This window comes from Aulonocara stuartgranti (genome assembly GCF_965226115.1).
Source record: "Aulonocara stuartgranti genome assembly, chromosome: 23".
Classification (NCBI taxonomy): domain Eukaryota; kingdom Metazoa; phylum Chordata; class Actinopteri; order Cichliformes; family Cichlidae; genus Aulonocara; species Aulonocara stuartgranti.
Window position 1 is genome coordinate 832252 of NC_138958.1, and position 25849 is coordinate 858100.

Below are 25849 nucleotides of genomic sequence, written 5' to 3' on the forward strand. Positions count from 1 at the left end.
TCATTTTGTTCCAAGAGAAAATTGCTTTAATTAAAATTAGCACAGCGGTAATAGGTGAGCTGTTGAAAGGCTTGAACACTGCTCTGTGTCAGCCCACATGTTCCCAGCATCACGGATGAACCGTGTTTCCGTAACGCGGCCTTCCTGTGTTCTGGTGGCATCTGCACAGAAATCGCTGATATTAATCAGAGGATTTTTTAAAAAGTCATTAAGCCTCAGCTTTGGTTGGTTTATCACTCCTTTACAAACTGGCACATTTTCACATTTAGCCCTTTTGTTGGTTACATGTTTGCCAAGATGCAAAGAAATAAACTCTCAGGACCAGAAAAGAAATCCATCTCTAGATGGTAAAGTAACATATGCTGCCTCTTCGCCCCAACTTCCCACCTGCCATGACCTGCTCTCCTGTGGACGTGGGCATGGTGCCTGGCATCGGCAGCTCCTGGCAGCAGGTGGCTCCCCCACCTGGAAACCTGAAACTGGAAGAGCACGAGGATCAGACTGGCTTTGGTTAGGATAAGAACCTGAGGAAGGATTAGTGTGACAGAATGAAATGAAACCATCGTGGCTCAATCGTGCTGTTAAAATGCTTCAGAAAACAAAAGTGAGGCGTGATTTGTCTTCCTGTGGGAGGAATCCCGAGTCTTTAGTGAACTGCACTGACTGTGCTGTGTGTTCATCCTCCCCGGACGCTGCCGATGACTTTAAGGTACCAGAAAGAGCCTGAATCACTTTTGTACTGGAGCATGAAATTAAAAAATAAAGGACTCATGTGGCTATAAATTGATTTTTGCTTTCGATCTCAGTCAAGTAGTTTAAACAAAGTTTGGCACTTGATAACTTCCATACTCAGCTGAACATTTCTATTGGTCCTTTAGCGGAAGCAGCAGAGAGGTTTGTGATTTGACAGGCGCACACAAACACCGACTTATTGCTGATATTTATCAGTGTCCATACAAAGAATGACCTTCACACCTGCACGTCCGCCCGCGTCGGTCTAAGCTGTGTTTGAGTGATCAGGTCTTTGCTCTCATGTTCTCCTCGTGACACATTCAAGTGTTTCTTTACGACAAAGTTGTCTCGCGTAAGAATCGTCTTTGTATTATTGTGCCGAGACCACATTTGTGATTGGCTGCTCGCCCTGCGGGAGGCCGGAGTGGGTGGGGAGCTTTGAGAGTCGCTGCCTGCCTTCAGTCGTGTCTCGGAGCAAAGCGACTCTCAGCAGCAGCAGCAGCAGAAGAAGGAGGAACAAGCGGAGGCGCAGGAGGAGGAGAGCCGAGCACATCCTAAAGTTTGTAGCTGCAGCTGTCTGGACGCAGCGGACGCACGTACTGCGCACCTGAATCAGGTTGGTGTCGTATGACGGGCAGAGATCTGCGGGCACGCAGCTCTGTAATGACTGCGACTGAAAAACAGCAGGCAGGCAGCGATCATTTAAGTAATCACAGCTCAAGTGTTCAGCGGGGCGCCTTCGTGTGTCGTCGTGTCGCTCCAAGTTCAAAAGTCCGCAGACGATCCGTTTGCCATTTGTGGCCAAACTTTCTCTGCTCTATCCTCCTGGAGCTCAGCCCCAGCCTGCCAAAGCACTATTAGCTGATCAGTGTTTCTGCCAGAGAGCAGCAGCAAATGCTCCTGTAGGTTTGGGAATAAATGGGGGTGAAGATCGAAGGGTCGGACGACCCACACTGAAAACACAGACGCTGCTGCATCGTTCCCATCATCGTCTGATTGTTTCATCTGTTGGAAATGTTGTAAAAATGTTTAGTTTTTGCAGTTTTAAGAAGGTAACCTTAGATCAGTAACCACGTGACCTGCTCACCTGGATATGCTTGAAAAAAAAAACATGCTATGGCCCGCTGTACCATGAAATTACTCTGACTGTCCTCTTGAAAGACAGAATTCATTCTCTGCTCATAGCCCTGTGCAGGCCACCTTCAGGAACTACGGATTGAATTATCCTGCTGAAATGGGCTGTTGTTGTTGCTGCTCTCTGAGTGCCCTGCAGGGCATCAGGTAGGACAATAGGATGGCACAGGTGCATACGTCCTACACAAATGGCAGAACTGGGGTCATTTCAACGTTGGTCAGAATAAAAATAGACGTTGGTTTCATCGTGAATTGAATTTGCTCGTATATTTGAAATCCATCTGCACACTGTGATCGGCTCTGTGCAGCTATCGTGCAGTTTGGGTTTTGGCCTGTCCTGCACCGTATCGTTAACTTATCAAAGTATAAATCTGTGTCAGCCATTGGATGCTCCACAGCCTCCTTGGCTTCTTCCATCCATATTGTCTCCTGTTACAGTGACAACTGCTGAATAATTTACCGTGCCTCGCTAACTGTAATCAGGAATCCAAGTTTGGGTATCTGATGGTGATTGCTGAGCAGAGAGGTTCGGTGCTTTGGAGACCAGTTGGAGCTTTCAGATTAAAATGTAAGTGATACCCCAAAAAGAGAGCTATTTAATTGTCTTGGCTTAAAATAGAACCAATAAAAAGACTCGCTCCGGTGTCTACACTGTGCTGGCGGCTGCATATCAGTGAGGCAAAGTACAGCTTCATCTGTCTAAAGTACAGACAGACATCGTGCTGTAATGCATAGTTACATATTTCATAAAAACGTTTTGTTTTTCTTAAATACTCCATTGGTATCTCGCTGCACTGCAGCTTTTAGACTTCTTCTGTGGTTTTGCTTGCACATTGACGAGCCAAGGCACCTTCATGCAAGGCAAACATGACAATCGAGAGCCATGGATTGCTTTCTCCTCCTGTATACAGACTAAATATGCAGGCAAACCGTAAGATTTTTACCTGGAAGAGTTGAGTTTGTACACAGCGTTCAGTTTGGATGAAGAGGAATTTACAGAAAAAGGAAGAAGTTAATGTGAAGTAATGGTCTGTGGCTACTCTCAGCTTACCAGTTCAGATAAAAACACAGCGTAGTAACGCTGAGTGCCACAGTCATCGAGTAATGACATCGAGAGATGGAAAGAAAAGAGGGAACCCAGGTGGGTTTAAGCCCGTCTTCCTCGCCTGTCAGGATCGACAGCATGGAGCACGTTATGTCTCACTGTGTCACTGTTATTAGCTTTGACATCATTTACTCTCTGTTGCTCACCAGGGTGGCTGCTTTATTACGTTGTTTGGCCCTCGTTTAAAATCGGCCGAATAAGGAGACAAAGTCGCTCGCGTGTCTTTGCTGCATCGTTTTAATTTCACTCCTGAAACGACTTCTTCGCGTGAACCTGAATCACCTGTATGTTACACTAAGCATGATTCATTTGGACTGTACATCATGTAGCACCACAGCCCAGTGAGCATAAACATCCCTTCTGCAGCAGGAAGGTAGAAATGACTTGTGTGTCAGAGGAGATGCAGCAAAGTCGCTGTAGGTCTTCAACGTTAACCAGTAAGAGTGACGTGGCCGGCTTGGATTCCTCGTTGAAGATCAGCCATCAAATATTCATCAAGCCCATAACTTATCAGCCTTCTGTATCTGACTCTGGGATTTATTTGCTCTGCTTCAGCTCGAAGCACTGACAGAAACTCCCCCACACGATTCTGTTAACTCCTCTGGAAAGAGAAAGGGAGACCAGTTCACTTACTGGAGTGACTCTGCCGATGGCTCATGATGCACGCTGTGCACAGAAGCTGTCCTTTCTTCTGCCCCAGGTATTTGGGAGGCTTAAAGGCAGACCAGATTTGCTGAACATTTCACCCTGATATTCTACTCTCACGGCGTTGGGTGGGGGCCGCTAGTTTTTATTCCCTCGTTGACTGAAAAGCATTGTTTTACGTCCGGACTCTGACTTTCAGGGTCATTTCCTTTTACTGTCCGGGAGAAAGCTTTTGCCTTTTTCCTTCTTTATGCTGACTCTCAGCCCTTTTCCACCTTGGATCTGAGCAAGTGTCGTGTGGGCAGGGCATGTAAAATATATGGCCGTCACCCTGGGCCGGCTGACTGGCTGGCACAGGTTCTGTTCTGTCCCAGTGGGCTTGACAGAATGGCTGTGATGGGAGGAAAGTGCTGCCTTCTGGCTTTAAGAGTGCTGACATCTCCATACTGCTCCTCACATGCACTCGCACGCCTTCCATCTCATCTGTTTGCTTCTCTTTCACCTCCTTCAGATTTCTTACCTGCAGATGCCCCCCCCCCCCGTTAGCTACACACCTCTGCTCTGTGTGAACTTACAGACTTGAGTCACAGATATTAGCGCCGCCACCTTCCTGCTTTTCTCTTTCCTCATCATTTGTCTGACCACTCCTCACTTCACCACCAGCTCTCTCTCTGAGGTCTTTCAAGGTGAGCTGCTGTATGTTCTTCGACTTATCTCTCATCCTCTTATCCGTTCTCTAAATTAATAAAAAAATGTTTCAAGAAGCCCACTCACGAGCCTTTGTCCACCCACTGCTGATCTGCTCAAACTTGTGAACTGGTCTCCTTTCATCCTCATCATTGTGTGAATGTTTCATGTCTGTGATTTGTGAATTAAACATAGGATCTAGGCAGATATGATTGGGCTGACATTTATTCACACTGACTGGTGGGACGGATGGGTTCGACCTGATTAGAGCTGCGGTGGTGAACAGGAGCGTCCTGTCAGCACACCTGCATCGGTGAGGTAGACGTGTTCTCAGCAGTCTCTTTGCTTTGAGTCGACCCCCAAAGGTCTCATAAATAGGAAAAAATGACATTTATAGTTTAGAGAGTCACGACTTGGTCCAATAAAATTCACTCTGTGAGTGTGTGCATTTAATCTTTCTGGGGGGTTTTAGTAATACTTTTATAGCTGCTAATATTTTCTATGACATTTATTTTACAGTAACCTTATTTAGCAGTGGAGGAGGGCAATAAAACACTGAACACACCATGCAATGCTCTTAATATCCAAACAAAGGTCTTTTATGCTCTGAAATCATGGCCAAATATTTCAACTCTGTCTGTGTAACGCTTTCTATTAGCACACAAGAACACACCGGAAAGTTGGGAATATATTTTTAAGCTAATAAATCTCATGATTTTCCTATTGTTTTATTCCTTCCCTGTAGCACTGATATTTTACATTTCTTGAGCTGCGTTTTAATATTTAAATTGAATTAACTCCAGTGAAACAGTCCATAAAATACAAGGAGAGCTGCTTATCCCCACTAATCTGGAAAGTGGTGTATATATGTCCAGCTTTCAGAAACTGTAGTTGAAAACGGTGGCATTTACTAAGTGTTCACTTTTAAGGTGTTTTCCTCATGCATTAAAGGTATTTATACATATATTGTACATAAACCATCTGTACAGTATGTCCCGTGTTACAAAATAACTTATAAGGCCTTGCACGGCCTAGAATTTCTTTATTTTGTAGTTAATCCCATATAGAGAAAAAATAAAAAACATTTACAGTGTAGCTCATTAGACTTCAGTTGCCTCCGTCACTCACTACAGACCTCTCTGCATTGAATCATATCTGTTATTAATCTCTGTCTCTCTTCCACAGCATGTCTTTATCCTGTCTTCCTTCTCTCACCCCAACCAATCACAGCAGATGGCCCCGCCCCTCCCTGAGCCTGGTTCTGTTGGAGGTTTCTTCCTGTTAAAAGGGAGTTTTTCCTTCCCACTGTCGCCAAAGTGCTGCTCATAGGGGGTCATATGATTGTTGGGTTTTTCTCTCTATGTATTATTGTTGGGTCGACCTTACAGTATAAAGCACCTTGAGGCGACTGTTGTTGTGGCGCTGGATAAATTAAATTGAATAGACGGTCTCGGTCTTTATCGATGATTTTCCCTTCCTCACTTTTCTATGGAGCATGTTTTGTTAAACTTGTGTTTTGCCTGATGACAACAGCAACAGGCTGCAGCCCCAACATGTCCCCGAGTAGGATAAGCAGTTAAGACAATGGATGGTTGGATGGATTGTAAGTTAGCAGGAATTGGACCTTTGAGTAATAAGTGTGTGTGAAGGTGGCTGTAGGTGCTAGCTGCTGCCCACCATGACGTCAGCTAATTCACATCACTGAACTTCAGCTCTCGATTGTGTTTTTTGGCGTTTGTCTCTGTTGCAGCATTTATAATTGGATTGTATCACAAATAATACAGCTTCTTGATTAGTTAACTGTAATGGCAACCCGTCCAAGAACTCTGCCGGGTACTAACCTCTTCTATGAGCATGGTCTCCTCTAGCTCCGAAACAACATCACCTAGCATTGACCACAGTACTAAATAGAGCAGGGCGATATGACCAAAAATATTTATCACGATATATATTTGAAAATTTGCGATAACGATATAACTGACGATATAATTGACACGAGACAAAATACTTTACAACTCCACAACTTTGATGGGTTTTTGCACTAATAATGTATTTTCACTTAAACAAGCAGCTGTTTTTTATCTGCACTAAAGTTATATAAAATGTAACAGTGCAAATGCAAACTCCTCGCTGACAGTTTAACCAAAAGGCGTTTCCAGTGGAAACTGGCCGACATATCCTCAGCATAACCATGTAAAATATCCACAAAACCTAAAAAGAGCTTATACACACACAACACGGTAATATTATGTTGAAGCACAGTACGTATCACTCCGCGAGGCTCCGCCTACGATAGCCGTAACGCTCCGACAATCCATCAAGCGGTGCAGCTTCGTAGCTCAGCAAAGTCGTACTGAAACATCTGACAGATTTTCGAGCGCCGTGCACATAAAATCATTTCGAGGTCAGTAACACAACCAGAGTTCATACATAAGGCACACGGGATTATAAGGGGCTCTGTCGACTTTCAGAAAAATCAAAGGGTTGATTTTAAGTGCGCCGTATTTTCCAAACAACACGGTAATAACGACGGCCCGCTAGCATGCGCTACCAAAAATAGTGCTTTGTTGTGTATCTGACGGACGAAAGCTAAACCAGTTCCACACCACTGAAGCTGCAGCATTTTTACAAACCAGTTCTGGTTCATCGTTTCATTCAACGATCCACTTTCGCTCTTCTCATTCTGCGTTGCCGCCATGTGCTTATGTAAACAAAGGCACTGCGCATGCGCATTTTACCCATATTCTATCGCCATATTTCATTTTCTTATGGTTGCCCAACATTACACCGGTATCACCGTGAACGGTATGATATGGCCCAGCCCCAGTACTAAATCACTGCTTTAAAACAGGAAGTAATCAGTGGTTGATGTCACAGTAACTACAGTTATGTAGAGCCCATAACATACCATTGTTACAGCTCAGAGTTGGATCTGCATTATGACCATGAAACATGTATATTGCGGGTTGTTGTGCACGATTTTGTCAATATTAATCCAAAGAAACATGTCAAAGGTGGACAGCACACGTAGACTATAATGGGCATATCAGTAAATATGCACAGTTTATGTCTGTAGAGCTTGATTTGGTATGAATGTGTATCGGTTAACGCCTCACATCTGCACGCCTTGCACAATGAATGTTTAAATGTTAAGGATCCAGGTCACAGCAGGACTTCCAGTCCCGTTCCTTCACTGAGCCACAGGATCCTTCAAAATATTCCCTGTTGACAGTCAGACGCAGCTTCAGGCTGTCAGAAAGAGTGACACGAACATCCCGGCGAGAGGACGCAGCACGCTGGACACTAAGTACACAGCAGGCCCCTCCCCCTAATGTCAGTAGACTTGATCCCACTTTTCTTTGGAGTAACACGCAGGTCAGTGTACAGCACACGAGTCTCTCGGGGATTTAAGCCTCGCTGTGCTCATGTAGAGCAGAAGGCCTGTCTTTAAAATTAAAAAACGAATCAACAGTGATGAAGAATCTTGTTTTATTTCACTGTTGATGCAGGGGTGACCTTGAGGCCTAAATATGCTGATAGAGAAACGAGACTTGTGCTCATCTGGGCTGTGATAAAATGATAGATCGCAGCTTTGAAGATGGATTTGTTCAGCTGCTGTTGAGAATCACAGAAGCCCTGTTTTTGCCCCTTTGCTCCCTCGTCTGTGCACAGCTCCATTTGTCTTTGCCTGTTTCTTCATCCCTTGTTTCTCCTGGTTCACTACATCAAAGGTTTCACGTGAACCGTCACCAAGAAAGTTTCCTGTAGAAGCGCCTGATCTCCAAACGTCTGTGTGGGAGCACGTCTCTGGATGTGTTTCTGTGGACTGACGGGTCCCTCAGTATGAAGTGTGTTGCGCTCTCTGTTATTTGCATCTACCTTTTTGTTTTCAGAGGTCAGCAGTCTTGAGTGCACTGCTGTCTCATTTGCATGTCTACTCAGTAAAAGAACAGGATGCTCGCTCTCACTTTGTGTTGTTATATCTGTCCTCGCACACACATACACACCTTCTCATCCAAATGTGTCCACGGAGCCGAACGAATGGCTGTCGGAACACTGGAATATTTAATTGGCCGACTTTATCACCATTACTGTAGCCACTGACTGTCTGCCAGCCCAATTATGACGGGCTATCTGCTGGCCAAGAGTAAAAAGTGCAACGGCTGCACAGACGCTCGGTGCTGTCTCAGTTTAAATGCTAAAAATACCTGTTAGACAGTCGTGCGCGGGTCATTAAATGTTTTTATGCTTGCATATGTACACGAGACCGGAGCTGCTGTGAACTCCAGGTTCAAGCCAGACGCGTCTGAGATCGTTAAGGTGGATTTTTATTTTATTTTTATTTTTGGAAGTACGTTTGTTGTACACAATGCAAGGTGACCCGGTCCCTGTTGTCCTCATTAGCCAATTGTCAACTCCCTTAGGCGACAAATGAAGCGAGACAGTCGTGCACATATGAAAGTCCCCCAAACCAGTGTCTCATCAGTGCTACCAAAGAGCTTCAGCAGGGGCCTCCAGCTCTTTGAATATATGCGTGCATGTGTGTGCAGTTTATGGGCAGATATGTTTTTCTGATGCCCTGGAAACAGCATTACTCCTCCGATGATGTAGTGGGGATGCCCACCTGAGCTGGTGGATCTCATGCAGCTGCCCTTTGCCTTTTCTTCAGGTCCACTTTATCTTCATAAGTAGCAAATTGGAAAGGGTTAATTCAATTCCCAGCAGGCTGTGGCTGGGAACATTTACCATCTCTCGCTTTCGCTCCCTCTCCTCCCTTTCTCTTTGTTTCTAAAGTCTAATTACTTTTAGAGAGTGGCTTTACTCAGGCTATAAATAATGACAAATCAAGGCTGTCTCTGCACTGAACCTTTACAGCCTTGCACGGCTGGCTATCTGTGTACATGAAGCGGTAGGACGGTTGTGGTCTGTGCAACTTGTGTTGGCTGAAAAGACGATGCAGGGTTTGGGTGTGAAATTTGCATGAGTGGGTATCGTGGGCGGAGAGCGGCAGCCAAAAGATGATGGAGACCACAGGGCAAAGAAAATATCATTTCTAATTCATTTTTACAGAAAGGCTCCGCAGGTTTGCCTTTGCTGCCCAAAGATGGACCAAAATATAATCAGTATATGAAAAGTTATGATGAATTCTTACGTGATACTAAGCGTGTACTTGTGTTCAGCATTCAGCTGCTTCGCCGCCTTTTATAAAAATGTAACTATTTTTGTCTTTGTTTAGTATTTAGATGAATAATCTACAGTAAATGGCCTGTATTTGTATAGCTTTACTAGTCCCTAAGGACCCAAAGCGCTTTACACATCCAGTCATCCACCCATTCACACACTGGTGATGGCAGCTACATTGTAGCCACAGCCACCCTGGGGCGCACTGACAGAGGCGAGGCTGCCGGACACTGGCGCCACCGGGCCCTCTGACCACCACCAGCAGGCAACGGGTGAAGTGTCTTGCCCAAGGACACAAGGACTGAGACTGTCGGAGCCGGGCTTTGAACCGGCAACCTTCTGGTGAACTGCCACCTCTTGAGCACGATCGCCCCCTGCTTTTATCTTCACCACCACATTATACAGAGAGAGCTGATGATGTGGTGGCTGGAGACACTAACACAGACCCCCATTTGTGTGGCCGCCTAATACTCCAAGTATTATACGAGTCCTAGTTTTGCTGTAAATATTTCCCCCTAGTGTCTCTGTCTGTCTGTGTCCTCATCCTACGCCTGCTGTGTACGTCTGAGTGGTGCTAAAGAGAACAAGAGTCTGCCCACTGTTGCACTGTCTGTTTTTGCTGGTGCACTCTTTGTGTGTCTGTGTGAGAGGTGTGCGTTTAACGGCTTTTTGACGAAGACTGACGAATGTCCGTTTCATTCCTCTTCATCTCAGGGGTCTCGTCACTGCCTGGAGGAAGTGTCCTGGAGGAGAGATGGAGTGGGCGAGAGCTAATGCGAGACGAGGCTGATGGACGTGTGCGCGCGTGTGTGATGGTGGGAGTGAGACTTAACGAGGAGGAAAATAAGCTGAGCAATCTCTCTGTCCTCCCTCTACCTCCCAATGACTTACACACACACACTCACTCACTCACTCACTCACTCACTCACTCACTCACTCACTCACTCACTCTCACTCTCTCTCTCTCTCTGTGAAACCTTATCTACAGTATGTGGCCAAAAAAATCGACTTCTCTGTATCCTGTATGTTTTACACTCACGGTTCTTCAGTCCAGCTCATTGCTTGAATAAATCAATATACATTAGCCACGTATGATAAATTTCACTATTTCAAATACAATAAATTGTTTTTATTAAATTCTTTTTCACCAAGTAATTAGAGTGATTAGAATCAGATGAAGAGGTTACATTTGTAAGTTACATGCATGCACGTTGCAGGTTTAAAATAAGACTTTACATGCCTTTGATAAATAGACTTTATTAATCTTTCACTGGGTAAATTCAATAATTACAGCAGCACAAGGCCGAGGAAGAAAAAGTCCATCAGAAATTTATTAGAAACCAATAAAAATTGCAAAATTAAAATAAATAAATAAATAAAGACGGGGTACAACAAAAGTGCAAAAATGAATGAAATACAAAGGTAACTTGTACTATATACAATATGCACGATAATATTTTTATGTACCTAAACTGCAGCAGAATGATACACGTGTGTATTCGTGGTTGTATGTTGCACTTTTTCCATGCAGGAGTCCAGCTGCTGTGACGTCTTCACTTTGGTATTAAGCTTCTAGCTTTGGATGAGAGCCTGGAATGCTAAGCTATCAGCTAACGTTAGCTTGCTGGATAGCTTCAGCGCTGATACCTGCTGGTCTGTGCTAACAGACTGATAAACAGTGCTGCAGTTTAACACTGAGCACAGACCAGACTGTCAGTACAGTTTGCCATACAGGAAGTGTCAGATTATTGTGTAGAAAAATGCTCAAAGAGGTCGCAGTGAGTTATGTCCCTGCACAGTTATTATTACAGCAAACGAAAGCTACAGAGACACTAAACATATTTTGACCTCATCAGAACATGTTGGTCATGTTAGCTGGTTAAAGTCTGTCGGGGTTGACTTGCTTTCAGAGTCTCAAGTGGCCATTAGTGGAACTGCAGCAGTTTTCTGTTTGTCTACATTCTTTAGTCATTGATGTTATTAATGACATTTTAATTTTATCACTTACTAAAAATAAGAATGTAACAAGTACATTACTGGATTAGAGTTCACTTTCATTGGACGTCTGATGTTTGTCTGCTATTTTATTGCAACTTGTTACATTTACCTTTGATCTCACCCGTTTCTACAAAAGCTACAATATGCTTTACCAAGACCTCCTACCAAAAACGTGTTATTTATGTCATTAACAGGTCATGTTATTATATTTATGATGAAAATTACAGTCTCTACTAACAGCTGTCCAATTATTTCAAACAATAAATTACACTCAAAAACATGTTTAAGCCCAAAATGTTGACTTTAAGAAACTGAAAAACATTTACGTGTAAACAAAGTAAAATGGAAATTTATCCAATCCAACTAGATGTAAACTGAATGTTTATCAATCAAGCATAGTTACCTTAAAGATGAATTATTTGACTGAATCAACCTTTGATTTTCTATATTTCAGTGACCTTTTACTCAAAATGATTGCTTCATGTTTACGAGGCAAATGATCATTTTCTTTGAGAGTATTCCAGCTGGTCGTGCTGGTTGAAGTTCATCATGCTGCTGGAAATCTGCTGCTGCTGCATGTTAGATAGAAATGCTGTACGTTATAAATACATTATAGAACTACTGACCCGCGACATCAAGAGCTTTGAAATGAGTCTTTTCAGTTTAGACAGCAGTCTGTGCAACAGCCCCACCTCTGAGTGGTATCAAAATACACCAAGTATGTTAAGTGGTTTGTATAAGTGAGCCACAAATAAACTGAGAGGTTAAACATTGAGTCTGTGAACGCAGCTTTTCTCCTACGAAACGCTGAAGACGTCCAGATGAATCAACGTTCGGGGATTTCCTCGCCTGGTTGATCGAGCATGCGTCAGGATTATAAACCAGTTCCAACATTTACAAAACTGTAGCAACAGTTTCAAAGCTTCTCCCGCGTTTCAGACGTGTGACGCCGTCCGTTCACATCGTCCTCGTCTTTGAAATCGGTTTCAAGGTTTTCGCTGATCACGTCACTCAGAGGCCAAACATCTGGAGCTGCCGGCACGTGCGCAGCAGCTCTGTTTCGTACACGCATGGATGTGCACGTTAGGGTTAGCCCCGGCGCTCATGTTTTTACACTAAAAACATGAGGGCAGGTGCTGAAATAGGAACAGCCTGCTGCCGGTGTGGGGCAGCAGGCTGATGAAGCAGCAGATAGAAAACCTTTAAACTGAACCCGGGACACAGAGAGGGACGGCAAAGGCATTCTGCCATCGTCACGCAGAGGAGAGTCAGTCCAGTCTGTGCCAGCAAACCTCTCCTCTGTACTGCTGCCTGTTCGCCACAGGAACTCCTGCTCTATTCATCCATCTTTCGCTCCTCCTACACTCCTGTTTGACTCCCTGTACATCGAGTCGCTCGCTTGTTTTTCTTCTTTAACGCAGCCATAATGTTCTGTGCAGGGCGGCTGTGAATCATGAAAATTCTTAATCCCTGCACTAATTTCCCTTAAATGACAATTTTAATTGTCCTTCTTTTTCACCCATCTCTCCCACCCACTGCTCTCTTATGACCACATGTGACCCCTCCTCTTGGTATCATGTTTATTTAAGCAAATAGCGTAGCCGCCACCCATCAGACAGGTGAGCAGGTAAAAATGCTTTCGTATCATCTTTCCTCAACTATTTGAAACCTGGTCGGCCGCAGGAGATTTTAGATTATTAATGAGGCTCCTCAGCACATTGTCTTCCCCTGAGTGAGTGAGCGAGTGAATGAAAGTCCTGGTGTAACAGTGCACCGACAAATACGGGCGAGGCAGCGTGGTATCGGTGTTTATAATCGTGCATTCATTACTGCTAATGTGGCTGTAATGGCAGCGTAATCAGAGTCCTAATTGAGAGTCATTATCGGGATGCTGGTGCTGTGTTCTCCTCACAGATGGTTTATATCACTGTCACTGCTGCTTATTAAGCACAGGGTTGTAATAATCACATTGTGGGGAAAATGACTTCATCTTCTTGTTACGCTTCACATTAAAAACGGTGCATCCTATTGGTGCAAATTTGAATGTCATGATTTTAGGCATATAGAGACGAGGGGCAATGTTCTAACCAGGTGGCTTTCTTTGGTGTTTCTTTCAGGTGTGGGAGTGGTTGCTCAGCTTAATCCGGACAATCTCACGACGCTTGGCCCGCTTCGTATCGGCCGAGGAGTGGAACGAGCCCATAAAAAGATTCTGCCAATCTGCATCTGGATGAAGACACTCTTCATCTGTGACCGACAGCCTAACGCATCAGATAAACATTTTCTACCTCTCGCTGCTTCTCTGCTTGTCAAGAAGGGCGTTTTTCTGAAGCGATCACCCCAGAAGGAGGCGCCGGAAAGGAGTGGCTTCAGCATTTGACAGCTCTGACCCACTTATCACGCTCCAGCCGGTCGAAGGGAAAACTTGGCATTTAGCAGACAGCTTCAGGAAAGGTTATGCATTGTTTTATATTCAGGGCCACTGAGCAGCTGACCTCCCAATCTGATTAGCTCCATACCAACAGCCACACATGTGCCCACACAGGCGCGCGCACACCGGGCTGCCGGCCTCTGCAGGCGCTTTAATAGTGCGCCGCTCGTGTCTGCGTTTCACTTTAGCGTCACAACACGGAGACGCGCGCTGAAACAGCTGAACCCAACTTGGTGTTAGAAGTCCATCAGCGCTCTTAACTCCCTTAGAGCACGCTGACCTTGACCGCCATCAGTGACGTTTGCGTTAGCGGGAGGCGGTGTCACGTCCTGTCTGCTCTGTGAGACGGAGTGAGAATGAGAGCTGGCGTGGCTCCGATAAATTCACTAAAAACATGAGCGCCGGAGGGCAGGCGCTGAAATAGGAACGGCTGAGCGTCATTAGACTTTTTAGGCAAATGTGTTACACAAAAAATAGTCCTTATTAATTGAAAAGTGTGTGTGTTTGACACACTGTCAGAACACATGAGAGTCAAAGCTGTCTGGGTCATGTCACTTTGACTGGCCTACATTTGATCCAATAAAGTGGCGACCATGGGACTGCGCTCATCGTAGACAAACGCTCTGCGGTCCTCGCTCGGTAACTATTCTTCTAAAAATAAATAAACAGGGTCTGCAATATTAAAAACTTTCAACATTTCCTAAATGAACGCCTTCCCTTCCTTCTCCGCACCTCCACCCAACACACCAACCATCCAGTCAGTGTGTAAGCCCTGTCTTCGGGCCCCGTGGAGGATGAACGATGTGCCCACGCTTGACTACGAGTTGCTGCTGTCCCCAGCCAGCTCCTCCCTCACCGGCAATCATGGCGGCGGCAGCAGCAGCCCTCCTCTGGCCTTGGTCGGGGTGGACACGGAGCAGCGTACCGCTTTGGCCTTTGTAGGCCTCCTCATGCTCTTCTTAGTCTTCCTGCTGGTCAGATGCTTCAGGATCCTTCTGGATCCCTACAGCCGCATGCCTGCATCATCCTGGACTGACCACAAGGAGGGGCTAGAGAGGGGTCAGTTTGATTATGCACTGGTGTAGGGGGGCACGGCGCAGGGGAGCGTGCCATTGCACACAGACACTGTTTTAAAGCACGGACTGGTTTAGAGGGACTGGTTTAGAGGGACATAACATTGTGACTGCACTGCTTAAGAAGGACGTCAACTATTGCAGGAAGTTTGTACTGAGTCACTGTCATCGTGTACTGGTGTAAATACGCGGCTGCAGGACCACAGGTAACCATAACGACTGTGGTTTGACATGAGGCTCGACGCACAGCTGCCTTAACCAGACCTACTGTAACAGGGGAACCATGCTACCCAGGCCACAGCATCACTTTAGGGCTAGCTGGACAGGATTTGGGAAATATTCACTCACAACTAACCTCAAAGCTAGATTTCTTTTTTTTCTTTTTTTTTTAAAACCCACTCCACTTGCATAAACACTAGGGGTGCAATGATACACAAAATTCACGGTTCGGTTCGATACTTTGGTGTCACTGTTCGATATTTTTTCAATACAAAAAATGTTCGTGCCTTTTTAATTTGTCATTTATTAAAATTATAAATATATATTTTAACTCAAAAGTACAGTTTTTAAATTTAATGTTGCTGAAACAACAAAGTAATAAAAAAATAAATCTGATGGAGGAATCCCTCATCTTTGGAAAAGAGTTTATTACAGAGAAATGGCTCTTTCAAAATAAAAGCTCTACTATACGCTTCTTCTGGGCTATATTCTCAGCAGCATATTAAACATATCAGGTCCCCATAAGGAGAATCCTGTGCTAACGGCTGTCTAAATGACTCGGCTAAAGTTTGTAGCATGCTGCTTGTTGTTTTTGTCTGCTTCCACTTGTCTTTGCACTAGGATGCTGTCGGAGTAAATGTGCAGTCATATTCATTTTGTTCCCACTAGTGCTGTCAGCGTTAATCTGAAATGACGTTAACGCCACAACATGGCAAATCTCCGTTAACGAGCTACCGTGGATCGCCCTGAGCGTGGGGCTGGACGGCCAACATGTTAACGAGAAAACTGCGCTAACACACTAGCTCCCACCCATGTAATTGAGCATTGCGTGGCACATCCAACATACTGTTTTACTTTAGTCCATGACTCGCTTACCTTCAGGGTCATACGTCACATGAAAACCAAAATAATTCCAAAGGCAGATCTGAATGAGGGTGGGGGAGGTTCAATTTGCCATGTTGCAAGGAGAGCTTAGCTTCTGTCTTGCTAGCTTGCCCTGCGCTCAGTGGATCTGCGCTCGACAGTGCAGCCTAGGCGGAGTAGTCGAACGCAGATTCACTGAGCGCTCAACACAGACAGCATCGTCAGAAGGAAAGTTTATAAAATAAATTAAACATTTTGTATTGTTCGATACATATGAGTACCGAACCGGAAGCACTGTATCGAACGGTTCAATATCGATACGAATATCGTTGCACCCCTAATAAACACAGCCAGAGCTTAGCTGAAGGAGTTTACATTTAAGCAGATGCCCCTTTAATGAACCGAAGCCCGTCACGAAGCGTGTGACCTTTCAGTGCTTGGCGAGGAGCACAAACACTCACCTTTATCGTGCTTATTCTGACTGCTTACACCGAACAGTTCCAGATGCTTTTAAGGCCCAAGCAGGTCGTTTGTGGCACTATAAAAATATTGTCCGTGTATATTTTGTCTGTGTCTGTAACTGAGAAGCCATACTGAAACTATATAATCCCGTATTACTGCGAGTAGAGTTTGTGTTAGCCGGTCGTGTCCTTTGCTGTAGTCAGCCTGCTGAGCGTGTTGATGAGGCAAACAGCAACCTTTAGGCGAAACAAAGCTTTATTTTTCTATTCTCGACTCGGGTTTTGGAGTCTCCTTTTTGCTATCCTTTTCTCTCTTCCTCTTACTGTGTAAACCTTTAGACTCTAGAACTTTGAGCTAGTCCTGCAGCCCAGTCTTAGGAGGAAAACACTTTGCTTTTTTGAGTTTTGTAATTCAATATTTTTCTGACTATACGCTTTGTTTTTGATACGCTGGAGTGAAACAGTGAAAAACTATGATTTTCTTCTTCAAGTACTCTTATATAACTTCCACTGATGCTGGACTGTGTGTGTAGTCCATGTTGTTCATGTTTGAAATGAAATAAAAGGACTGCTAGTTAAAGTCTCCTCGTGTCACTTTTGCTGTGGGCATTTACAGACTCGGCTCCTTTTAAATCTTCTGTTTACGAGGAGCAGCCAATCAGAGGAAAGTTGTCTTAAATGAAACGAGGCCTTAAAAGGAGACGAGATAAGCAGCTGTTTCGTGCACCGAGGCCCGCTGGACCTTTTTAAAAATGTATTATTTTGAAGTGCAGATAATAAATCTAGTGTTTTTCTTGCCCCAGCTAATGATCTCTGCATGTTCTCACTACATCATGACCCTCTTCTGTGGCCTTCCTCTTTGTCCAGTATTTGTGCTGTCCCTCTGGACATGTCCGAACCCTCTCAGCTTCTCTAACCTTGTCTCCAAACCCCACACGCTCATCTCCAGCCGGTCCACCCTGCCTCCACTCTCGCCTTCACCTCTCTCGTGCAGTGTCTGATAGCTGACCTCCAGGTATTTGAACTCCTGCTTCCATCTTCATTGTTACACACATGCTTTCATTCCTCTTCTCCCCAGAGCACACCCCCACCTCTCCAGGCTCTCCTCCGCCTGATCTCGCTACAGATCAGTCCACGGAGACTCCTCCCTGACTTCATCTGTCAGCCTGTCTGTCGCCATCATAAACACCACGGGGGTCAGAGCAGGTCACTGATGTTAGTTCAGCCACCTGTCACACCTCATGCCTCAGTTCCTCTTTTAGCACTCTATCGTATGCGTTCTCCACAAAGACGCAGTACCAAGAATACACAACTTAAAAATATAACCCACAATACTTTATTGCCATTTATGTCAGTGGACAAAGGTTTACAATATAATAGGAAGGACTCTAAGTTTTACAGACTGCCCTTTGGTGTCATAAATCTTTGGTTTTCAGAGATGATGGCACAGGATGTCCCGCGATGGCTGCTTTATTGCGTGATCCTCATCTTGTAGATGCTGTGTGACTGGATGATTGTCATATCAGCTTTCAGTTAAACTCTGGGATCAACAGGTGTGACAAATGCTGCTTTCGTTAAGCACAGGATACCTCGACGATGATGACGATATTCAAGTCTGACGCTGAAGCTGAGATACAGTAAGCACAGGCAACACGGTGCCCTTTCAAAAACATAGTGGCAAGTTTAAAAAAACATCAAAATACAAAATGAGAATAAAGATACAAAGTATACAAAGGTTCCCAGGTTAGAACGTGGTTACGTGTTAGAAACGTCGTCTTCGATGAAATGCCTCAAGTGTTCAAAGAGAAGGGTTAGCATTTAGCACCACAGGTCCGAGCACGGTGGCATGTCGGCCTCGATCGTTGTACACACAGTGTAAGCTTCCCTACTTGTTGTGATAAAAGAGCTCCTGATCGTCTCAAAGACTGATCTGACTGCAGCAGCCTTAACGCGTCAGTCAGTGGTGACCAAGCGCATGCTCGCTTTTGGTCAATCTGAGTATTTGGTCTGGCAGCTGTGACATTTAAAAAAAATCTACATTTCACTTAAAAATATACAATTAAATCTTCAAGAAGCAAGTTTAATAATAATAATAATAATATTGGTTTATCAGCACTGAGACAAAAGACGGAGACAACCGCAATAAAACCTGGTAAAAACAACAGACTGCGCTTCTTCTACAGCGTTTGGTATCATGTAGCACCTTTTTCCCCTCAGGAGGAAAAAAATCATGACAAAGGATGTATGACCTGAAGCATATTCTTGTTTTTGTGAGGTTTTGCGTTCTAATGTGCAAGCCCTTACTCTGTAAAGCACTGCTGTTAGTTACAGCTTAGCATGTCGTGTACCTTTGAGGCTGCTACTGCATTCACGTGTACGTCCCTTCAGCTGTTTTCACACATGAATTCTGGGAAGCGTCGGGAGGACGGGGTTGGTACGACGTCCCACACGGCAGGAGATGGTTCTGGCTTCTGGAGATGCTCCGTTTGCTTTGGACGGTGCCGTCTGTGTAGAGCGTGCAAGAAGGCGAGAGCGACGCCCGTTTGGTGAATTCAACAGATGCTCTCGAGTTCAAGTGAAATGGACGTCTGTGTCCTCAGGGCTGCAGTGCACGTAAATACGGCTCAGTCCTCAGACTCACGGTGAAGCCAAACAAGGCAGATAAAGTCAGCTTAATGTCATTAAATGTGTGACTGCAGTAAAGAAGCTGCAAGGCTCTGACAGCCAACACTGTAGGAAGACTGTTGGTTACATGAAGGCTCACAGGTCCTGAATCGGTGAAGTCAAAATCACTGAAAGCTTAGATCAGGTCAGATCAGGTATTTATCTTCTTTAAAGTCTCCGAACTACTCGCTGCTGCATTCCCTGCTCACGGTGGATGCTGAGGGACATTAGCACCCTCTGTTGTTTGAAAGTCAGCATCACAGCATGGTGTTGAGAAGTACTGAGGTAACCGAACGTGACAACACACACGCGCAAACACGCAGGACCAACGTCAGGCACACGAGAGGAGAGCTTGCTGTTTTCTAAAAAGACTCGTTGGATATCAAACGGAGAGCGAACGTTGCAGTCCTTTGTGTTTCTGAACAGCACAAATACAATAAATGACTTCCTAGGATACGTGAAGGGCCCAAGATCACAGAGAAGGGAGCTTGTTCTTAGACCAGAGTGGCACGCTTATCTTCAACCTTATTTTTCTCGACGCTACTAAACACAATGACGTCTGTAGATGCTGCCTGTGATTTAAATACTCGTCTAAACGCAGTTCTCAGCACTTCACTTCTAATTAAAGCTTTGTTTGTGTCTCATCTACAAAAGTGCTTCATGGACTCGTGAGCCTCCTGCCTGCTTTTGTTTGGGTGGAGGTGGCCGTGGTCCAAGCACAAAGACACCTCTCTGCGTCTCCTCCGCTGGGTCTCCGGGTGGAGAACGAGCGCTGGGGCGGGTAGGAGTGGAGGGGAAAACAAAAGCACAAAAACACAAAACAAGAACACAGAATAAATTGAACATTAACAAGGTGGTGGTAGAGCTGACTCAGTCTTTCGTAGCCCTCGATTTCCCCGTCAGTGAGGGGGTCCTGTAGGGGACTCTGTGTAGGAGTTACTGGATAAAAGGTTAAAAGGCTTTAGAGATCAGTCCAGAGCAGGATGGCACTCTGGGCTCAGTGCAGGTGGACGTGGAGCTTGATGCGCAGGGCGTCACCTATCTCCCCTTGTAGGTAGTCAATGTCATGCTGCTTTTCTAGTTGGTGCAGTTTTCGGGGCCCAAACAGCCGAAGGCTGGCAATCTCCAGCCGGTAAGATCCAGGTGGAGGCGGCTTCTTGCCGAGTCGGAGCACGCTCTTTCCGTCGCGGCGTTCCAGCAGGTGGAAATGTTCGTCGGCGTTGCCGTGGGTTATGACGTAACGGACGTGGTGCTCCAGGGGCTGCAGGGCGGGCAGAAGCTCGAGCAGAGGCTCCTTGTTGAGCAAGGAGGCCAGAGAGATGTTAACAGGGATGGAGGCCTGCGTGTCCACACTGGCCATGCTGACTGCTGCTTCCTGCAGGGGGAGCGAGGATGCAGAGGATGGCTGTCAGTTCTCATAATCTAAGAAAGTTCAACCTGAAACCAGAAGGAGCAACAAATATACCTGACTGAGCTCATTCTCATCAGCATCGCGCTTGTGTCGGCCATTCTTTCCTCCTCCGTTGATCTTACATTCGTAGCAGGCCTCGGGAGACAGGCTGTCTTCATCCTCACCCTCGACGTACTGGCCTGGGAAGCCTGAGCCGGTTATGCAGTGACTGGGTGGAGACGAGCACATCAGCAAAGTTCAGCGTGTGCACAGAGAAAATTCGTTTCACGATCAGCATCGGGAAAAATGTTTTGGTGAAATGTGAGCCCCTCACCCCTGTCCTGCTCTGTAGAAACCTCCAGGACAGCCACACAGGTAGCCTCCATCAGTGTTGGAGCAGCCATAGATGCAGGGGTTTGTGGACGTGGTGCACTCGTTCACATCTTGGCAGCCACCGGCACCCTGATCAAAGTCAAAGCCAGAGGGACACACGCACTTGTAGCTGCCCAGCGTGTTGTAGCAGGAGGCCGAGCCGCAAACCGACGCTCCCTGACACTCGTTCTCATCTGCAGTGAAAGAAGAGAGGAAGTTCTTAACTTCTTATGCACTCGCTGACCACCTGTGTTAACCAGCTGAACTGCTAGTTAACACAGATATCACCAGCTAGTTACATGGTAGTGACCTGAAGCATTTAGGCTTGTAAACATGTAGGTAAGGGTGTATGTCTGTTGGAGGCAGCGAGGCTGGTGTTTCAGAAACTGCTGGGACTTCTAGGGTTTACAGAGAGCTGTCATGAAGACTCCAAGCAGGTCCAGTGGCCGGTAGGTGTGTATTAAAACATTTCTGTTGTTTATCAATGAATGAACAGCAGAGGATGCAGAAAACACTGAAATGTTACACTAAACTTGCACAGACGCTCTAATAGGAAAAAAGGAAATGTATTTATTTGTGGCAGCAGATGATAAAATAAATAACATTTTTATTTATCCTTTCAGGACAGAATCACAAAGTGCTGCACATAAGATTACAAGTCACAAAAAGATTTAAAAAGACAAAATAAAACCGGCAAAAAATGAACCAAAAGCAGTTTTAAAAAGGTGAGTTTTGAGTTGTTTTTTAAAAACAGCTGCTGCGTCCACAGTTAATGTTGGGGGGGAGAGTCCACAGTCTGGGGGCCACAGTGACAAAAGCTCTGTCACCCTCAGTCCTCCTCTTAGTATTTTTTATAGCAAGTAAGCCCTGATCAGATGACCTCAGGGACCTGCTGGGACATCGGGCTGTAGCAGATCAGAGATGTAGGCTGGTGCCAGTCTGTGCACAGCTCTGTAGGTCAAGACCAGGATCTTGACTCTAAATTCAACAGGAAGCCAGTGTAGCTGAGATAACAACGGTGTCACATGTGAGTACTTGCAGGATTTAGGCCTAGCTGCAGCGTTTTGCACAACCTGCAGCCGATCCAGAGAACCTTTGCTTAGACGCATAAACAGCGAGTTACAATAATCCAAGCGTGACGAAATAAATGCACGTATAGCAATCTCCAGTTCAGAGCGAGATAACATCAGGCTCAGCTTAGCCGCATTTCTTAAATGATAAAAACAAGACCGAACCAGAGATTTCACATGCCCATCCAATGTGAGACTCGAGTCAGATTCCTGATAGAGGATTTAACACAGAGTGAGAGAGGACCGAGGGCTTTCACTATCTGCGATAGAAACCTATCAGGGGCGCATACGAGGACTTCGGTTTTCCCCTCGTTGAGTTGGAGGAAATTTGCAGCGTTTCCAACGTTTGATCAAATCTAAGCAATCATTCAGACGCTGAAGCTTAGATAAATCCTCGGGCATAAAAGAAACGTACAACTGAATGTCATCAACATAACGGTGATAAGAAATGTCCTCAAAAGAGCCCATTATATGCTGGAGGGGGAGAAGATATATTAAAAACAATAAAGGCCCCAAAACTGACCCTTGAGGGACACCATAGGTAAGGGAGGTAGAGGATGACCTAAAATCGGAGACCGCCACAGAAAAGGATCGGTGATGGAGATCAGAGAACCACTCTAATGCAGTTCCAGATACACCAACACAATATTTCAGCCTTTCAATGAGGACGTGATGGTCAGCTGTGTCGGAAGCTGATGTGAGGTCCAACATGAGTAGAACAGAGCATTTTCCTGCATCATTATCCATCAAGATATCGCTTGAGACCCTAAGAAGAGCTGTCTCCGTGGAGTGAAACCGACGCAAACCGGACTGAAACTTATCGTAAATGCCATGTTTATCAGGAGCTGCCATAAGCTGCTGAGCTACAACCTTTTCTAGAAGCTTAGCGATTAACGGTAACTTAGAGATAGGTCTGTAGCTGCTCCAAACACAGGGGTCAAGCTGAGGTTGTTTTAAACGTGGGAGAATAGCAGCGCTTTTAAAGTAAACCGGAACTATACCAGACGCCAGTGAAGAGTTGATTAAAGTGAGCACACATGGGCCAATAGACTGGAAGACATTTTTGAATAATGATGCAGGTACAGTGTCAGATGGCCCCGCCCCTCCCTGAGCCCGGTTCAGTCGGAGGTTTCTTCCTGTTAAAAGGGAGTTTTTCCTTCCCGCTGTCGCCAAAGTGCTGGTTCAAAGGGGGTCATGTGATTGTTGGGGTGTCTGTGTTATTGTAGGGTCGACCTTACAGTATGAAGCACCTTGAGGCGACTGTTGTGATTTGGCGCTGTATAAATAAAGCTGAATTGAATATTTTGATTATGACAACGCTTATTACAAAATAAATAAAGATACTTCAAAGCACACAGAGCTCTCAAACATCCGGATATTTCTGTATTATCTAAATCATTTTTTGCTCCAGCTTGTCTTATTATTATAAATATGAATCTATAGTTTCATTAAAAACTAAAATCACTAGCTCCTCTATCTGGTCTCTGCTTACTGCCCTGAACAAGACGCTGACAGACTCTGGGTCAGGCTACTCACCCACACACTGGTTCCACTGGTAGTGCTGGACGTAGCCCTGAGGACAGCCACAGCGGTAGCCTCCCAGCATGTTCTGGCAGCCGTGCTGACAGCGGTGGTTGCTGCTACATTCATCCACATCTGAAAAACATGAAAACTTCTCACTTAGTGACACGAATCAGTGCAAGAACAATTCTGGATCCCGCTGCAGCCTGATCATCTCGGCAGAAACACTCGTTGATCTCTGGCTGTAAAGGACACCTTACCTTCACACTCAAAGCCCGTCGTGTCCAAGGAGAACCCTTTGGAGCATTCACAGTTGAAGCTACCAGGCGTGTTGATACACGAGGCCCGGGAACCACACACGCTGCTCTGAGCGGTGCACTCGTTGTTGTCTGGAAACATTGAAAAAGTGTTTCTGCACCCGTGAAGTGTAAAAACACGCGTGTCTCATATTTAACCGGTTTCAGGTTGATCTGGTTTCCTTTTTCTTTTGCACTCACCAATGCAGGCAGTCTGGTGCTGAGAGAAGCCAGCGGGGCACTTACAGGTGAAGCCCCCAACGGTGTTAACACAGAGGAACTGGCAGTTGTGCTGCTTGGTCGCGCACTCGTCCAGATCTTCAGAGAGGAAAAAATCACAGTGGTTGGAAAAGCTTTTTCCATAGTTTAAGAATCTGTTTGTTTGAAAGCAGGAAACATTTGGAGGCCCAGTGAAACATTACAACTGTGCTAAACCAGATTAAAATGTAATCATATAATCATCTGTGTTTATTGTAAATGATGCAGTGCTGTCATTGCTCACCAGGGGGGTACAGACGCCTCAAAGCCATGAAACTAATACTTATAATATGTTTGTTACGTTGAATTCTAACCTTCGACTTTAGTTCAATAAACAGAACTTAGCGACGACAGCAGCTACAAACAGGACCAACAGAAACAGCTTGTGATTCGGACACAGCTACAGAGAGATGCAGTGGGTACCTTTGCAGGTCTTCCCATCAGGCTGCAGGCTGTATCCTCTGGGGCAGGAGCACAGGTAGCTGCCTTCTGTGTTCTTACACAGGAAGTTGCAGGGCTTCGGGGACAGGGCGCACTCGTCCATATCTGACAAAGTAAGACCACAGTGAGAACACAGACATTCTTTATCATGTTCAGGGAAAGCAGAGCGCAGACGTACCGACGCAGGAGGTTGCTGTGAAGTCGGCTTTGTATCCCACGTTGCAGTGACAGCGGAAGGATCCGATGGTGTTGATGCACTGACCGTTACGGCACAGATCCGGCATCACCTGGCACTCGTTGATGTCTGGAAGAGATGAGCGGTTACAGAAGACGGACAGCCACGCCGAGAAACACAGCCTCGTGCTCTGCTGTGTCAGCGCGCTTTGTGTCCCAACATTAATTCTTCCAGTCTTACAGGTTAGAATTGTAGATAATAATAAATAAATATTATTAAAAGCAGAAAAACAGAAGTAAAATCTTTTCTCATCACTGAGCGTCTCACCTCTGCCATCAGTGGTGTAGCCAGGACCGAGTGGGCACATCTTCTTGTACTGTATGGTGCCAGGCAGCGGGCAAAGCTCGCACTGCGACCCCCAGCCCCGACCTGCGTTGCAGCAGCACTCAGACTTGGTCACGCTGTTCCTGTTGGTTGATGACTGCTGGCACATGGTCTGCAGCACCTCTGTGAAACAGAAGCCCTTTCTGTTGTCTGCAGGGAAAGAAGCAGCACTTTAGTTACCGTTCACCCCAGCGCTGCGTGCTCAGCGGGCTCTTATGCTGCAGCGGTCTCACCGATACACTCGGTCCCAGTGGAGCTCGGCTCAAAGCCGTCGTTGCACTCGCAGCGGTAGCTTCCCACTATGTTGACACAGCGGCCGTTCTTGCAGATGCCGGGCTTGGTGCGGCACTCGTTCAGGTCTGCAGGGGTACAGAGACGAGTGAAGAGCACAATGCTGCATGTGCGAGAACTCCATCTCCCCCCGTGTTGGTCACTGTCACTCACCCATACATCCCTCTCCGTCCGGTCGGCGCTGCATGCCAGGCGGGCAGATGCACATGAAGGTGCCGATGAGGTTCTTGCAGGTCATGCCTTTGGAGTCACAGTCGTCCAGTCCCTCCGAGCACTCGTCCTGGTCTGCTCAGAGGAATGAGAGAGGGGTCATCCAAGGTTAAAGCTGAAGCACTAAAAAAACCTGTTACACTGTTTAGAAAACACACGAAACACGATTGTGTTCGTCACACATGAACACGGAGACGCAGGAAGGTGAGCTGTCTGCAAAGTAAAAGCAGCACTTTTAATAAGGAAT

The 25849-nt window shown here is 45.7% G+C and overlaps 2 protein-coding genes across 5 annotated transcripts in view; one reads left to right on the plus strand and one right to left on the minus strand.

The window, feature by feature from the left end:
- The first annotated feature begins 1147 nt into the window (after window positions 1-1147).
- On the plus strand, window positions 1148-17113 carry ctxn1 (cortexin 1). 3 transcript variants are annotated; one of them, XM_082525125.1, is made up of 3 exons: window positions 1148-1348; window positions 10199-10299; window positions 13600-17113. In XM_082525125.1, the coding sequence occupies exon 3, from the start codon at window positions 14618-14620 to the stop codon at window positions 14996-14998; it is 381 nt and encodes a 126-aa protein (XP_082381251.1). In that variant the 5' UTR covers window positions 1148-1348; window positions 10199-10299; window positions 13600-14617; the 3' UTR covers window positions 14999-17113. The 3 variants fall into 3 exon arrangements, with proteins under 3 accessions (XP_082381251.1, XP_082381253.1, XP_082381252.1); XM_082525126.1 differs by lacking the exon at window positions 1148-1348 and adding an exon at window positions 5713-6707; XM_082525127.1 differs by lacking the exon at window positions 10199-10299.
- Window positions 17114-17843: 730 nt separating this feature from the next.
- The window catches only part of fbn2b (fibrillin 2b), a 63389-nt gene continuing 55383 nt past the window's right edge, over window positions 17844-25849 (minus strand). For both annotated transcript variants that reach the window (XM_082523671.1, XM_082523672.1), the window contains 11 exons: window positions 25546-25677; window positions 25335-25460; window positions 25045-25251; window positions 24721-24846; window positions 24525-24647; window positions 24045-24161; window positions 23808-23936; window positions 23563-23682; window positions 20919-21150; window positions 20660-20813; window positions 17844-20569 (listed from right to left, as the gene is read on the minus strand). In XM_082523671.1, coding sequence (XP_082379797.1) covers window positions 20192-20569; window positions 20660-20813; window positions 20919-21150; window positions 23563-23682; window positions 23808-23936; window positions 24045-24161; window positions 24525-24647; window positions 24721-24846; window positions 25045-25251; window positions 25335-25460; window positions 25546-25677 — 1844 coding nt within the window. In that variant the 3' untranslated portion in view covers window positions 17844-20191. The remainder of the gene's footprint in view (window positions 20570-20659; window positions 20814-20918; window positions 21151-23562; window positions 23683-23807; window positions 23937-24044; window positions 24162-24524; window positions 24648-24720; window positions 24847-25044; window positions 25252-25334; window positions 25461-25545; window positions 25678-25849) is intronic.

What these genes read in the sequence shown, in the direction of transcription:
- ctxn1 (XM_082525125.1), top strand. Translation starts at nt 14,618, where the DNA reads ATGAACGCCTTCCCTTCCTTCTCCGCACCTCCACCCAACACACCAACC.